The sequence below is a fragment of the Lactuca saligna genome, chromosome 7 (assembly GCF_052625555.1).
Source record: "Lactuca saligna cultivar CGN05327 chromosome 7, ASM5262555v1, whole genome shotgun sequence".
NCBI classification, from domain to species: domain Eukaryota; kingdom Viridiplantae; phylum Streptophyta; class Magnoliopsida; order Asterales; family Asteraceae; genus Lactuca; species Lactuca saligna.
The window spans coordinates 119,809,614-119,827,528 of record NC_136423.1 but is presented as its reverse complement, the minus strand read 5'-3'; the positions used below and the strand labels follow the sequence as shown (position 1 = coordinate 119,827,528).

At 34.8% G+C, this 17,915-nt stretch overlaps 2 protein-coding genes across 2 annotated transcripts; one reads left to right on the top strand and one right to left on the bottom strand.

The window, feature by feature from the left end:
* The first annotated feature begins 5,763 nt into the window (after positions 1 to 5,763).
* On the top strand, positions 5,764 to 6,852 carry LOC145007186 (uncharacterized). The gene is made up of 3 exons (XM_078966169.1): positions 5,764 to 5,944; positions 5,994 to 6,285; positions 6,366 to 6,852. The coding sequence occupies exons 1-3, from the start codon at positions 5,764 to 5,766 to the stop codon at positions 6,850 to 6,852; spliced, it is 960 nt and encodes a 319-aa protein (XP_078822295.1).
* A 9,176-nt stretch (positions 6,853 to 16,028) lies between these two features.
* Positions 16,029 to 17,369, bottom strand: LOC145003817 (nicotianamine synthase-like). The gene has a single exon (XM_078962728.1). The coding sequence runs from the start codon at positions 17,283 to 17,285 to the stop codon at positions 16,302 to 16,304; it is 984 nt and encodes a 327-aa protein (XP_078818854.1). The 5' UTR covers positions 17,286 to 17,369; the 3' UTR covers positions 16,029 to 16,301.
* Positions 17,370 to 17,915: the final 546 nt, after the last annotated feature.

Genomic DNA, 17,915 nt, shown 5'->3' with positions numbered 1-17,915 from the left:
GAAATTTCTTCCAGAATTTGGAAGTGAAACGCACATCTCGATCTGAGACAATCCAGATCGGTACTCCATGCCGTGATACCACCTCTCTCACATACAACTCTGCTAGACTCTCCGCATAAGAGCTCTCGTCAACCTGTCTACAATCACCTAAATTGCATCAATGCCCCTCGCAGTCCTCGGGAATTTGGTGATAAAATCCATAGTAATCAGCTCCCACTTCCACTCGGGAACCTGTAATGTCTGCAACTTACCATGCGGTCTCTGGTGCTCGGCCTTAACCCTACGATAGGTTAGGCACCTCTCAACGAACCACACGAAGTCCCTCTTCATACAGGGCCACCAATACTCCTTGTTTAGGTCCAAATACATCTTAGTGGCCCCAGGATGGATCGAGAACTTCGATCGATGTGCCTCTTCCATCAAAATGGTACGCTTCCCGCCCAAAAACGGTACCCAAATCCGACCCTAAAATGTCATAAGCCCCCGGCTATCGGTAACGAACTCCGATACATGCCCGATAACTCGCTCGCTCTTCTGGTTTTATGGTCTCACAGCCTAAGCCTGGGCCCCTCGAATGGTGTCCAACACCGGATTCATTACTGTCAATCTCATGCAAATGTCCCACATCGGGGCGCTTTCCGCCCTACAACTCAGGGCATCGGCGACCACATTAGCCTTACCCGGGTGGTACAGGATCTCACAATCATAATCCTTTACCACGTCCAACCATTTCCTCTGTCGCATATTCAAGTTGGGTTGATCCATCAAGTACTTCAGGCTCTTGTGATCAGTGTATATGGTACACCGGACCCCATACAGATAGTGACGCTAGATCTTGAGGGCGAACACTACTGCTCCCAACTCTAGATCGTGGGTGTGATACCTTATCTCATGAGGCTTCAGCTGCCTTGATGCGTATGCTATCATGTGCCCCCTATGCATAAGCACCGCTCCTAACCCTGATATCGATGCGTCGCAATATACCACGAAGTCCTCCATTCCCTCCGGAAGAGCTAACACCGGGGCTTCGCATAACCATTGGCGAAATGTCTCGAAGGAGGCCTGGTGCTCTAGGCCCCATGATAAAGCAAAACCCTTTTGGGTCAACTTGGTGAGTGGCACAACAATCTTGGAGAAATCCCTGATAAATCTCCGATAATAGCCTGCCAATCCTAGGAAACTCCTGATCTCTGTAGGTGACCTTGGCACCTCCCAACTCATCACCGCCTCAATCTTGGCCAGAACAACCAATATCCCTTTCTGGTTAACGAGATGCCCTAGGAACTAGACCTCTCGTAACCAAAAATCACACTTGGAGAATTTAGTGTAAAGCCTCTCCGATCTCAAAAATCTGAGGATCTCTCTCAAATGTTTCTCATGCTGTTCTCTGGATGTCGAATACACCAATATGTCATCAATGAACACGATCACCGAGAGATCCAACATCGGCCTACATACTGTGTTCATGAGATCCATGAACACCGTCGGCGCATTGGTGAGCCCGAAAGGCATCACCACAAACTCGTAATGCCCGTAACGAGTCCTAAACGCTGTCTTATGGATGTCCTCATCTCGCACCCACACCTGATGATATCCCGACCTCAAATTGATCTTGGAGAACCAAGATGCTCCCTGTAACTGATCAAACAAATCGCCGATCCTTAGCAACGGGTAACGATTCTTGACCGTCAGCTTGTTCAATTCCCTATAATCAATGCACATCTGGTGTGAGCCACCCTTTTTCTAAACAAAAAGGATAGGCTCTCCCCATGGTTAACTGCTCGGCCGAATAAACCCCTTCCATAGCAGCTCCTGAAGCTACGAGGATAACTCCTTCATCTCTGGAGGTGCAAGGCGATAAGGTGCCTTGACGATAGGTGCAGCCCCCGGAACCAAACGGATGCTGAACTCAACCTGCCTCTCGGTAGGCACACCCGATAACTCTTCCGGAAATACATTCAGGAACTCACGCACTATCGGAACCTCATCTACTGACCTCAGTCTCTCTGAATCAACCCTCGTATCCATCACATATGCTACAAACCCTTACAGCCCTGCTGTAGACTCTGCCTCGCTCTAGCGGCTAAACAGAATGCTGAACCAGAACGCGTACCCTCGCCGTACACGGTAAGAACTCCCCCACTAGGTTCTCGTATGGTCACCAGTTGTCTCTCACTAAGAGATTGAAAAATGAAGAGCAATAGTATGTTGAATGAGATGCAAGATATAACAACATACCTTTGTTTCACATAACCCATGCCCGCCAACACATGATCCTGTTTTGCATCCTCTAATTCAAACAATGCCTCCTACATTGGGACAAAAAAAAACATTTTTGTATAATCTGATAGTAACAAAAGATAAAATATCAGAATTTAAGTAGACATAGATACAAACACCTATAGACAAAATAAACATACATAATACACCCGAACACACATATATACACCCACCTACACTAACACACACAATGTTATATATCATATCTTCTAAACTTGAGGTATATTGTTATAGATATCAATGCTTTAAACAATTCATACTTGAATCAGAATAGGGAATAATGTGGATGCTATAAAAAATTAATATCAAAATTTATCTTCAGTTGAAACCTTGAAGTTAAACTAAAGAGAGCACATACATCTTCATTATAAGCCTGTGAATAAAAATAAACAAAAATTAGCGGCACAACTTGTTGTCCGTTTGCCATCTCAATGATTGTACGATGAGAACTAATATATTTTAATGAAATTTATTTTATTTGTTAAAATCCAAAAAAAATAGACTATCAAAAAACCAAAAAAACAACAAAAAAGCAAGGTTTTTTAATCGAAAGTGATAAAGAAAGAGAGCTGATGGTGGTGCACCGGTGAGTCTGTCAATCTCTACAATGTCTTCTTTCTGAACTTTCTCAACAAGATATATCCATGTTGAGGCTCTTTGTAGCTATAAAATCAAAGGATCAAAACATAAATTAACACTTTAGGGTCTATCTAGCACTTCAGGTAAAAAAGAAGAGAAAAGACGATCAAATCATCACTACTTGATAGTGACTCTTCCAGTAGAAACTGTATTTTTTTTATAAATTCTCTATCAGGCATTTCGTCAAACAGTTTCTTCACATTTATAAACTGGACACATAAGTACAGGTTCTTAAATAGAAGATCAGATGTAAAATACAAATAAAACGCGTAAAATATCAAAAATTTGAACTTTTTCATACATGATGCATTTGAAGATCGGTCCTACGATTTCAAGGTCACTTTTAACATCTTGTAGCTATTCGTATTTTAAAACAAAAAATGAAACTCAAATCAATTTGGGGAAATCAAACACAAAAATTATATAATAATGTCAAAATAAAACATGAATCAGTAAAACAAAGATCAAGAGGGTGAGTGCTTCTAATGAAAACAACTAACCGTTTGTTATTCTATCTAGACCAGCAGGGAATATTAGTTGATTTTACATACCTACATATACAAAATCAGTAATAAAACCTATAAAAATAGAAATTTTGTGTAAAAATGAATACATAAAAACATTAAAGATAAAACCTCCAGGATGTGAGTTTCTTGTTGAGGCTTCTTCAATTCAACCAAAACCAGAGTTGATTAATAAGAACTGTTAGAGAAAATATATAATCCTTAATCATGTAGAAAAGATTTAAAAAGAATAAGATATCGATCTCACTTATAAAGGTAATGTTGATTGCGAAAAAGTTTTCTTCTTCATCAACTTTGTGTCTCCAAATCTACAGAAAAACATAAGGGTCTCTTGATTAGGTTTACTAACCAAAGTAATTTTCAATTTACTAAAAACCCCAGTCTTCAACCTCTGCAATTAGAAATCAAACTGTTCTACAGAAATTGGTTAGTTTTGATTATTGGGATCAATGAAAAACATTGAATAAAATAGATCATCAATGTAAAATACATAAACAATATCATCTTAGAGAAACATACCAATAAAAATTCAAGTTTACAGAACTTACTCTTTCTCTGCAATGTACATAGTTCAAAAATAAGTCAACCTACGAATAGGAAAACAAAACTGCAAATTAACACAACTAAATCTGATGAGGGTACCAAATTAGAAAAATAAAACCCTAATTGGAACAATAGAAAAATATCGCAATTGAGACTAATGGAAAAATAAAGAAGAAACACCCAAGAGATAAGATACTAAAATTCCATTTTCTTGAGGTGTGATTCATCACGACTTAGGGTTAGGGTTTAGGGGTGTGTGACATTGGCATCGATGGGGATGGAGGGATAGGGTTAGGGTTTCTTGTCTCCACAAAAGGTAGAAGCGGCACGATAGACGGGGCACTGAAGGGTGGTGGCGGAAAAGGTAGACTTCCAGGGGGTCGATATTCTAGTTAAGAGGGAAGAACATTTGGGTGGCCGGTGACATACTTCTGGGTTGTAGCGACGACATCTTGAGGGTGCTGTTAACGAAGGCATGCAGAAGATTCAAGAGAGCAAGTAGAGAGACAAAAGAGATTTGGGAGAAACAATGGTATGCAAATGATATTAGGGTTTTCCATGTTTAGACTATTTAGACATAGGGAGAAGCCGAGAAGGTGTGTTTTCACTATGCTTAATAGATTTGTACATATTATTCTAACAAGTGTACCTCTTAATTTTCAAGAAATGGGCAATATGTTTAATAATATAGTAAAGATATATATATATATATATATATATATATATATATATATATATATATATATATATATATATATATGTCCTTAGTGGATGTGTTACCACAAGCCTTGTTATTATATCACTAAATATGGCATGACATTATTTATGTTTAGCTTGTGAGGCTAATAAACTTCTTATGCTTTCACATTTTAATTGTTTTCTTTAAAATTTTATCTCCCCTTTCCCAAAGAAAAGGCACTTACTAGAAACAAGTGTTGGTGATTTTAGTGTCACCATGTCATTTTAAGTAACTGGAACTAACATGTGAGCTAAGGGGCTTCATGATTTGTACTATACTACATGTATGGTGGTTGTGCGGATTGCACGCATGTATAAGATCGAGTTAGAAGCTGGTTCGACGAGTAGTTGGGGATCCGGGGGCAGCGCCCCTGGTCCTGGGTTTCCAAAGGGGCAGCGCCCCTAGTGGCGTCCAAGGGGCAGAGCCCCTATCTGGGGTCTCTAATCCGGATTAATATTACTTGCTTCTAAAGCAACTAATGACGACCCAACCCTAATGAAACCCTAATGGTGGTTTGTATATAAAAAACTCTTCCTTTCTAGAAGAGAGACGTTCTTTTAGCTCTCGTTTTTCATCACACATTCACAGAACCCTTTAGCATATTAGATTACGTTTTATGTGCCTAGAAATGTAAGTGTCCGCTTGGATTATCCTAGGTTGAATTTCTTTTAACCCAGGCATAGGGTAGAAATATAGTTCGGAAAGTGATATCACGATCCAAGCTGGTATCCAGATCTCCACTGCAAACCCTAATTTTCCCAACATTCGACCTGATATTCACTGTTTCTGGAGATGGGTGACTCAATCCGCGAGATGACCACTAAGTTTGCCAAGTTGGAGAAGTTTGAAGGCGTCAATTTCAGGCACTGGAAGAAAAAGATGCACTTCATGATGACGATTGTGAAAGCAGCATACGTCCTGACTACTCCAAGACCAACAGAGCCTGAGGAAGGTGTTGTTGAGATGGCTGAAAAGCCATGAAAGAGACAGAAGTGGGACAATGATGACTACATTTGCAAAGGTCACATTCTGAACGGTATGTCTGATGCTTTATTTGATATCCATAGTGAAGCCTTGTGTGCCAAGGAGTTGTGGGATACCCTTGAACTGAAATACATTAATGAGGATGCTTGTAGGAAGAAGTTTTTTGTTAGTGATTTTAATAATTATAAGATTGAAGATGGAAGGCCTGTCACTGAACAGTACAATGAACTCCTTGGCATATCCGCAGTTTAAACTGCATAAAATGAATATGGATGAATCCATAGATGTGTCGACTATCATTGACAAACTGCCTCCGTTGTCGAAAGACTTCAAACATAACTTGAAACATCAAAAGGAGGACCTGTCATTGGTTCAACTTGCTAGTCACATTCGTATTGAAGAATCTCTTCGCTCGAAGGAAAGTGACAAATCTGAAAAACCAAAGGAAAAGTTGAACCTGGACAACCCTCGGTTCATATGGTTGAAAACAAACCAAGGAACCAGAACCACAAAGGACATGGCAAACGCAAGCAGGAACATGTCCCAGACAATTCCAACAAAAAGAGAAAGGATCTGGTTTGTTGGAGGTGCAATCAAGTTGGGCATTGCAAGCATGATTGTCATGTGAATTTGGGAAACAATGGTGCTGGAAACAGTGGAGCCAATGGGAAAGTGAACGACTATTCTGCCCAAGTTAAAGGAGGTCAGTTTTTGACTAACTTTGATAATTCTAATCAGAATTATGTTTACTATGTTTCATTTATCCCTGAATCATTCTATATGCAGGATGATGATGTTGCTTGGTGGATCGACTCTGGAGCAACGAACCATGTATGCAAGGATAAACAGATGTTTGAAACATTATCTCCGCTTGAAGATGGCTCAGTGTTGAAAATGGGAGACGATTCTTTTATTCCTATTTGTGGTTTAGGTGTCGTGTGTCTTGAATTTACTTATGGAAAGACAATTAAGTTATTTGATGTTTTGTTTGTTCCCAAGATTCGCAAGAATCTTGTTAGCTCTAGTTGTTTGAATTCTGATGGTTTTAAACAATTTGTTGAGTCAGATAAGTTTGTTTTGTCTAAGGGTGGACTGTTTGTTGGCTTTGGATGTGGGAACATAATGGAAAACTCAATTTCTTGAGGGTGATTATGGTAAAACTAACGAAACTCGTTAGTTTCTGGTAACCCTAATCCGGATTAATATTACTTGCTTCCAAAGCAACTAATGACGGCCCAATCCTAATGAAACCCTAATCGTGTTTAGTATATAAACAAGTCTTCCTTTTCAGAAGAGAGACGTTCTTTTAGCTCTCATTTTTCATCACACATTCACAGAACCCTTTAGCATATTATCGTACATTTTCTGTGCCTAGAAACGTAACTGTCCGCTTGGATTATCCTAGGCTGAATTTCTTGTAACCCAGGCATAGGGTAGAAATATCAGTTCGGAAAGTGATATCACAATCCAAGCTGTTATCCAAATGTCCACCGTAAACCCTAATTTTCCCAACAACAAGCAGCGACAACCAAATTTGTTGCTCCATCACCTTCACTACTAGAAAATTTAGTAATTACCTACAACAGAATTGGTAGGAAATCCTTAGGAACAAGGTGGTACCTACAAATTTCCTACAAAAAACAAGTTGTAGGGAAAACACTCATGGGTAATTTTTCCTACAAATTAGATACAAACCCTCCTACGCATTTCCAAGAAAATATTATGTTACAAATTTAACTACAGAATACCTACATAACACGTTAACTACATAGTACCTGCATATTACCTACGAAACACCTACAAAATGCATATACATTATTTTCCTACGGAATACCTACAAACTGATTTTCCTACAGATACCTACCAACATCTTTTCCTACGAAATACTTACCAGCTGCTTTTGCTACAGATTACGTAAAGACTTGAGTGGATTTTATTTCTTACAGAATACCTACAGATTATTCATTTTCTACAAATTTTCTATGATTTTTTACCAGTTTTTATTGTTATATTAAATTTATAATTCCTACATAATATTTATTTCCTACAATTATTGCTATATTAAATTTATAATTCCTACATAATATTAAATTTATTGCTAAATATTTAGGGGTAAACATGGTGCGGTTCGGTGCAGTTTTTGGCCAAAACCGAACCAAAAACCGCAACTTCGGTTTTTGCGGTTTTTTATTGCGGTTTTTTGCGGTTCGATTTTTTTTGCGGTTTTTTGTTAGTTTTTTTTTTCTGGTTTTTGTTTTGCTTTTTTACTAAAACTCAAGTAAATCTACGAGTTACTTTGACTCAGATGAGGAGTGATATATTTATTGGAGATAAACCAATACCACCACCTCTTTGTTTGAAATCAAATTACATAACCACTCATCCAACACGTTTGTAATTCTTGAATATAATACAAATTTAATATAATATTTGTTTCACAAGTACATACGATAATATCAATTAATTTATTCATAAAAATGATACTATATCACCAGTACTCTTCATATTTAAATGTTAAAAAATGTCATAAACATTATTTGTAATTGTAAATACCACTAAATGTATGCATAAAAATATACAATCATCATTCGATAGATAAGATAGATATTCATATTTATAGAAATTTTAATTGTCATAAGTTATTGGTTCTACGAATATCAACATTTAATATATATATATATATATATATATATATATATATATATATATATATATATATATATATATATATATATATATATATATATGCGGTGCAGTTCGTTTTTTGCGAGACTAGAAACCGCACCGCACCGAGTGTTATCGGTTTTTGCAAAACTAGAAACCGAGTCATCAGTTTTCATTTCGGTTTCGGTTTTTCGGTTTTGGTTTATGCGGTTTTTTGGTTTGCGGTTTGGTTTTTGCTCACCCCTAGCTATATTTAATCTATTGCTCTATTAATCGTTAATAACATACCATTCATACATTCAAATACTCAAAATAACATTACAATACTATGACAAAAGATAATAACTAGTCAATAACATAACATTCATTAAGTGTTTTAAAACAAAAGCTAAGAACTACTTGCTGTATTACCAGACGGGTTGATTTGTTTCATAAAGGCCACCAATTGTCGTTGCACTTACAATTCCATTTCATTTCGCATTTGTTGCATTTGCAAATTCATTTGACTTTGCTTTTCATCCATGGCTTGTTGCATGTTTGACACTTGTTGTTGCAACTCATTTACCTAAAAATAGCAAGACAAACACGTGTAGTTAGTAAATGCAATTCAACTTTAAACCATAATAGCAATGTACTTTACTTTTAATTCAATTTAAGAACACACTACTCATAATAGCAATGTACATTGTTTTTAATATCGATAATAATAACTTTTAATATGCATAGTAATAACATACTATAGTTTTATCCATTATACCATTATACTTCACATTTCCAATCCATAATATCAATGTACTTAAATTATTATCAGAGATAACATATTACTTTACCTAATACCAATAATAGCAACATACTATAATTTTTAGCCATTATAGCATTATGTTAGCTAATTTAATAATAGCAATATAGTCTCATTTTCAACCATAATAACAATCCACTTTACCTAATATTAATAATGGCAACCTACTTCAATTTTCACCCATAACAGCAATGTACTTTACCAATATCAACATATTTTTTTTTCATCCATATTAGGTACCTCTTTACTTGATATTTTTTCTGTATAATATATTATGCAAATAATTGTACCTCGTGTTGTGACTTTGCAAAGTCAGCAGAAGCTAAAGTTGACTCATAAGAATATGCATCCGTCATCAGAAAGTGAAGATCCGAGTATCTTGCCCTATAGATAGGATCTTTTTGTTTCCTGCCTTTCCTAAGCAACTGTGTTTAGATCCACAATTCAGGATCATTCACATTCTGTTGAGTTGGATCATCACCGTATTTTTGAGATAAGGCTTTGTTATATGATTCCTAAAATATACCAAAAGAACGCTTTTGTCATTGTACTAAAAAGTAAAAACTAATATTAGTAAATATACAAAAATATAAAGACAACTTACGATTTCCACACTAGATGTCTCATTCACAAAATCCACTGGCGCCTCTTTATCTCCCCCAAAATATATTTTCTTTGATTTGGCGGTGAGATGTGTCTTATAATAAAGATCAATGAATGAGGGATCTTCACCCGTCAACTGTTTCTATATAAACGACACAACATAATTGATGTAATTAATGTTGAAAGAAAACTGTATCACTAAAATCTATAATTATGATTACTCACCAATTTAAGACGGTGTTCATCAAATCCAATGCTACCACCCGTATGTTTGGCTCCCCCCCCCCCCCCAATCAGTGTTACAATTTTTTTTCCGCTTTTGGACAACTTTTTCCAGTCATCCGTGTCCCATTTCTATTTATATATATATATATATATATATATATATATATATATATATATATATATATATATATATATATAGAGAGAGAGAGAGAGAGAGAGAGACAGAGAGACAGAGATATATAGAGAGAGAAAGAGAGAGAGAGAGAGAGAGAGAGAGAGAGAATTAGGTTACAAAATAAAAAACAACATGATAAGCAATATTGTATTAGATTGCTTACCCTACACAAACATCGCCAAATATATCTATTTATTTCAGCAAGATTGTAATTTGCATGAATCTCAAAGTTATCATTAATCTCTGCAATAACGTGTCCAACTTTTCTTGCAGAATTTACCGATGCTTCCCTGACATCCTTCATTCTATCCCTATAGCGATATTTCAGCATATTCTCAAAAACTTCACGAATTCTCCCTTCTTCATTTGGATTCCACTGGTATTGAGTCTGTAAAAATATAAAAAGTAAAAGTTTAAAATGAAAAATAAGAATGAATGAGAAATAGATATTAAAAACAAATAATTAATATATTACCTTGAAAAGGTCAAACATTTGAGTGACAACTTCCTTTGGAAATTTTCTATAAGTAATCCAAGGTTCATTTACAGACAACCAAAATATCTTTAAGATCGCCCGATGAATACTTTGTCTCCGAAACCTACAATATTGAAATAGCCATATAAGGATAATTATAACATCAACAATCATAAATTAAAAAAAAAAAGACTTACTTGTACCCCTTTCGTGTGATAAATAGCCTATGAGAGCCATTCGAATCTGCATTATTTGATCCACCATGTGTACCTGAATAATGGGGCATCTGAACAATTGGTGACTCAGGCTCATGCATAGACTCATGCCCATTCTCAGGCTCATGTTCCTGCTCAGGCCCATTATAGAAAAAATCACCAGCAGGCTCCTCATTATTTCCTATCATCTCATAACCATATGCAATACCATTCCCAATATTCTGTACCACCCCTGTATCTGCTATAGCATCAGTCAAGCCCATATGGGTATTTATGTCACCCATGCTACTACTCCCTGATAATCCCGACCTTGCCGTCCTAACTGAAGTGCATGAAAGGCCACCTGACAAAGGGATGCGTGGAAGGACATTAGGGTCGGGGATGACCAGGCTCTCGGTGCTGAACCATCTAAAAAAGGGTTGTGTTGAAGGCCACTAAGGTCAGGAGATGATTTGCCTCCCGAAACAGAATCGGCCATTAAAATGTTATGTGGAAGGCAACTAGTATCAGGAAAAGGTGATGACCTAGCTCCTGATACAAAACCACTGCGTGGAAGGCCACTAGGGTCAGACAAAGGTGATGATCTGGCTCCTCATACATAACCACCTATAAGACGGATGCGTGGAACGCCGCTAGGTTCAGGTAAAGAGGATGGCCTACCACCTGATGGAGGACCAACCGGAAAATGGTTACATGCTATGCCTTTATCCAACATTCTGCGTTTATAGAACAAAAATAGTCAGATATGTTAGATGATAATGAAAAATAACAAATAGACTAGCATATACATTCCATATTATAAATCAAAAATAAAATGTGATAACAAAAATATTAAAGTGTATATACCATATAACATAAAACAAACTTCCTAACATTCATCCACATCTGGATCAGGGTAGTCAAAATAAACTAGTTCGTCTCTATCCTCGTCATCTGTATCATCTTCTTGGTTTCCTGCTTCAGAACCCTCACTCTTATCGGAAGATATTTTCTCAAAGTTAGTTTTATTTGAGGCTAGGGTCAAACGTTCACTAACATTTACTTCATTCGGTAACTCAAACCGCTCATCAAGATGAAATAATCCATTTGCTTCAGTGTTTCCATCAAGCGCAACTTCCGTTTCAGCTTCGATGACTTCATATACCACTCTTGGTTTTGTCTTGACAACCGCCCAAAGATGACAAAGACATACATACCTGGGGTGTCGCTGAAATTGATTCTCCAAGGGCAAAATTTGTGAAATGTGAGAAAACTGAAATCGACATACATACATACCCGGGGTGTTGCTGATGGTGGTGTGGGTCAGCGACGATGGTAGTATGGTGCAGCGACGGTGGTGGTACGGGGCAGCGTAGGCGGTGGTGTGCGACAACGATGTTGGAGGGAAAACCTGCAACCGTTTTGGTCAATGTGGGTTGCCGATGTGTGTTGAAATCAGAGTTCTGAAATCACAAAAGTCCAATTGGTTACATGAAATCAGTGGAGAATCACCGACGGATGTGTGCTACAACAGCTTCGGAAATCGCCGGTGTAAACAAGGGTTTTGTTTGGGTAATTTTGTTTGATGAACAATCTTCAAGTGGGATTTTGGGTTTTAGGAGGGCGTAGCAATTCTGTAGGTATAAGGAAATATAGGAATTTTGTAGGTATCAACAAATTGAAAAATTGATGTATTTTATTATAATTAAATATAATTTAAAAATTATCAACTATGTTTTTTTCAATATAATTAATATAGTGTATAAATATTCTATTTTTTAAATGAAATATTTTACCCTTTTGATTCATTCTAAAAAAACAAATGTAGATAATACATCATATAAATCTACATAAAACTGTGTATACGCATAGATACACATACACACATACATACACATACATACTCAAATACACACATACACGTACATACACACATACATATCCATAACCGTAGGTAAATACCTACGGATAAAGGTTATCCGTAGGTATTTACCTACAGATTACATATGAGTTTTTTTTTCTATTTTTCAAGGGTCTAATGCCGTTTTTTTCGTTTCATTTTTTTTCTTCACAAGATCATTATACTTTGATTTCTTTGTTTTCACAAAGTTATACATCATATAAATTTACATAAAACCGTGCATACACATAAATACACATACACGCATGCATACACATACACATACATACTCAAATACACACATACACATATATACACACATACATATACACACATAGACATACATACATATATATATATATATATATATATATATATATATATATATATATACTCACATACATACATAAATAAATACATACATACACTTACTTATTCAAATATACATATTTCCCCTAATTATCATCATTTTTCATTATTTATACATTAAATGTATATTATTTTACCTTATTGATGTGTTAAACATTGTTTTTTTGTTTGTTCATTAGTTTGTGTCTTAAACACATTCATTACGATTATTATATATTATCATTATGTTTATAATAATAATTATTATTAATAGTATTATTAGTATATGTATACCTTTGTATGTAAGTTTATGTTATGTATAATTTTGTGAAAACAAAGAAATCAAAGAATAATGAAGTTGTGAAAAAAATGAAATTGAAAAAACAATATTTTCCCTTAAAAATTAGAAAAAAAAACCCGCAGAGAATCCGTAGGTAAATACCTAGGGATTACCTACAGATGAAGGTTATCCGTAAGTAATCCGTAGGTATTTACCTACGGTTTATTTTTATTTTCTATTTTTCAAGGGTCTAATGTCGTTTTTTTTTTCATTTCATTTTTTTCATAACATCATTATACTTTGATTGCTTTGTTTTCACAAAGTTATACATCATATAAATATACATAAAACTGTGCATATGCATAGATACACATACACGCAAACAAAGTTATACATCATATAAATATACATAAAACTGTGCATATGCATAGATACACATACACGCATGCAAACACATACACATACATACTTAAATACACACATACACATATATACACACATACATATCCATAAGTACACATATACATGCATACACATACATAAATATATATACATATACTCACATACATACATACATAAATAAATACATACATACACTTATTTATACAAATATACATATTTCCCCTAATTATCATCATTTTTCATTATTCATACATTAAATATATATTATTTTATCATATTGATGTCTTAAACGTTGTTTTTTTTTCATTTGTTCATATGTTTTTGTGTTAAACACATTCGTTACGATTATTATACACTATCAATATGTTTATAATAATAATAATAATTATTAGTACTATTAGTATATGTATTCTTTTGTATGTAAGTTTATGTTATACATAAGTTGGTGAAAACAAATAAATCAAAGAATAATGAAGTTGTGAAAATAATGAAACTGAAAAAACAATATTTTCTCTTAAAAATTAGAAAATAAAAAACCCATAGGCAATCCGTAGGTGAATACCTACGGATTACCTACAGATAAAGGTTATCTGTAGGTAAATATATATATTTACCTACGAATTACCTATGGTAATTTTTTTTTCTCTTTTTCAAGGGTCTAATGTCGTTTTTTTTTCGTTTCATTTTTTTTCCACAACATCATTATACTTTGATTGCTTTGTTTTCACAAAATTATACATCATATAAACGTATGTAGAAGAATGTGCATCATTATAACTCTTTACTATATATGATACAAAAATCTATTTATGTTTGTTATTGAGTAACAATTAACCTCATTAAACAAATACATGATATACTTAAAATAATACATACATATGGTTTGTATGTAAATATGTGTATTTATTTGTATTTGTGTAAATAATATAACTTTCATTTATATTATATAAAAATAAATAATAAAGTTGTAAATGAGTAATGTGTTCTAACAATCCATACATTTGTATGTAAGTGTATGTTATGTATAAGTTGGTGAAAACAAAGAAATCAAAGTATAATATTGTTGTGAAAAAAATGAAACTCAAAAAACAATATTTTCCCTTAAAAATTAGAATAAAAAAAACTGTAGGCAATTTATAGGTAAATACCTACGGATAAAGGTTATCCGTTGGTAATCCGTAGGTATTTACCTACGGATTACCTACGAGTTGTTTTTTTTAAAGGGTCTAATGTCGTTTTTTCCTTTAATTTTTTTTTCACAACTTCATTATACTTTGATTGCTTTGTTTTCACAAGTTATACATCATATAAATGTACATAAAATCGTGCATACGCAGAGATACACATACACGAATGCATACACATACACATACATACTCAAATACACACATACACATATATACACACATATGTATCCATAAGCACACACATATACACACATACACATACATAAATATATATACATATACTCACATACATACATACATAAATAAAAACATACATACACTTATACAAATATATATATTTCCCCTAATTATCATAATTTTTAATTATTCAAACATTAAATGTAGATTATTTTACCTTATTGATGTGTTAAACGTTGTTTTTTTTTTCATTTGTTCATTTATTTGTGTGTTAAACACATTCGTTACGATTATTATATATTATCATTATGTTTGCAATAATAATTATTATTATTACTATTATTAGTATGATTTTAAATTTTTTGTGTTTTAAATATTTAAAACAAAACGATCAAAAAAAAAATTGAAGCCTTGAATTTTGAATAATAATAATAATAATAATAATAATAATAATAATAATAATAATAAAATTACAAAGTCATCGGTATTTCATAGTTATTCTGTAGCTAGTTTCTTCTATGGGTAGTCCGTAGCTATTCTGTAGCTAATTACCTACGGAATACCTAAAGGCTTACTTCCATCGCTATGTTGTAGCTATTATGTAGCTAATTACCAACAAAATATCTACGGACGTTCATCCGTTGTTATTCCGTAACTATTCTTAACTGTAGATATTCTGTTAATAACTTAGGGTATCCCATTCCGTAAGAATTCCGTTGGTATTATGTAGGTAATTACCTACGGAATTTTTCAGTAGTTATTTTTCTATATCAAAACCCTTTGTTTCATATTTCTTTGAATTCATTGGTAGTGTAAATATTTCTTTGAACATATGTAGTCAGAACTTAGATTTAAGCATAATTCCTCTGTTGCCAGATGACACGTTCCAAGAGTGTAAATATTTCTTTGAATTCCATGGTAGTGTAAGGCCTTCTTTCTTAAGTTACAGAGGATATTAGAGGACGAACTATAATTTAGTGAAAAAGTAAATGAGTTTTTGAATAAACAGTTTGTAAATAGGCCGATGTCGTATAACATAATATAGGGTTTTTTATTTCCGGAAATTTCAGTAAGATAAGAGAAAACTGACCACACTTTCAAGTAAGCACATACGATAAGTTTATATGAATACCAATCCGATTTAAAGTAAGTTTAAATGAGATCTAATTATCAATCATTTTCATCTGGCCAAGAGGATTGTTGAAAGCTTGGAACTCACAATACTTGCAACTCAATGGCATGAAAGACTCGATCCCCAACTCATGGTGATGATGATGATGACCATCATCATCATGATCATTGTTAACAGGATCCGCAATCTTACGTGAAATCACGACGGAATTGATGACGTCATCGTCTGGATGAAAAACGGAGAGAAGTTGGAACCCTTGAAGTTGTTGTGGTTCTACCACTGGATAGAGAAAGACACGGGCACCATGAGCACTCCTCAGCATGAGCAAAGCACCTGGGGCCATGTACTTTGCCAAATGATCGATCACCTTCACCTTCTCATCAATATCCATCCCTACAAGTGCAGCCAAGAAAACGACATCATATCCCTTCAACTCATCTGTCACATCCATTATATTGGCAGTGTGGAATACCATTCTTTGGGACAAATCAGAATCAGAGGAAACAAGATGAGAGGCCATGGAATTTGCGGAAGAGTCGATGTCATAGTTGTGAAAAATGGTGTCCTTGAGATGATAAGAGGCTAATACAATAGATGTGAGAGGCAAGGGGCCGGACCCCACAAAGGCAAGACGCTTAGGGGCTTGTCCAAATGCAGAATAGTGTTCAGTGAGAATGTGAAACTCAAGACGGCTAAGCTTCAGGTAATTGGAGTAGTAAGGGAATTGATTCAGATGGTGAAGTGGATTTGGGAAAGAGCCTAAAATGGTGGAGAAGTGGGCTTCAAGATGGCCTTCAGCCTCACCACAAAGTCTTATGAGCTTTGACCTTATTTCTTGAATATTGGCCGGGAGACTGTTTATGTTGATAGAAGAGGGTGGGATGCATGTGCGGACGAGCTCAGTGAATAGGCTGTCAACATCTTTCGAGGGTTTCAGATTCTCAAGCTTTGAAATTTTGTGATAAATCTCACACACTTTCTCTACCAAAACATTCTCTTTCTGGACTGATTCCATGTCTGACACTAAATAGTTAATCGAATATTTCTTGGACAAGCTTTTAAGATAAACTCTTTGTATGTCAGAAAACAAAGAGCTAATTGTGTCCGTATGTAATTCTCAAATTAAGGATGTGTGTTATTTATAGCCATGTTCAGGACCCACATATAATTTGTGAAGAGGGACGATCCTTGCTCTGTTTTTTATTTGACAGCAACATCTACATTTTAATTTATAATAAGTAGTACAAAGTGGATGTGCTTACCCCAAGCTGTGTTATTATATAACTATATGTGACATGGCATTATTAAATTTATTACGTTTGTGAGACTAGATGCTTTTAAATTCTTATGCTTTCACATTTCAAGTGTTCACACATGTTTTACATCTTCAAAATTTCCTCTCATTTCCAAACTAAGACAGTTACTAGAAACAAGCATCCACAACAAAATTTGTTGCTCCATCGCCTTACTGACTCCAAATGTTGGTGCAAGTGCTTCACGGGTATTTTGCGAATGAATTAATTCCATACTTATAGACGGGTTTTGTCACTACTCCTTTACTATTTTCTATGTAGATAACCAAAGATGAACGAATAACACCCGTAAAAAAGCATAATTTAAGCCACTTCTTGCAACTGATGTTTCT

What these genes read in the sequence shown, in the direction of transcription:
- LOC145007186 (XM_078966169.1), top strand. Translation starts at nt 5,764, where the DNA reads ATGTCTGATGCTTTATTTGATATCCATAGTGAAGCCTTGTGTGCCAAG. An exon ending in ACAGTACAATGAACTCCTTG is followed by an intron (nt 5,945 to 5,993) that starts GCATATCCGCAG and finishes ATGAATCCATAG; the next exon opens with ATGTGTCGACTATCATTGAC. An exon ending in ACAAAAAGAGAAAGGATCTG is followed by an intron (nt 6,286 to 6,365) that starts GTTTGTTGGAGG and finishes TGCTGGAAACAG; the next exon opens with TGGAGCCAATGGGAAAGTGA.
- LOC145003817 (XM_078962728.1), bottom strand. Translation starts at nt 17,285, where the DNA reads ATGGAATCAGTCCAGAAAGAGAATGTTTTGGTAGAGAAAGTGTGTGAG.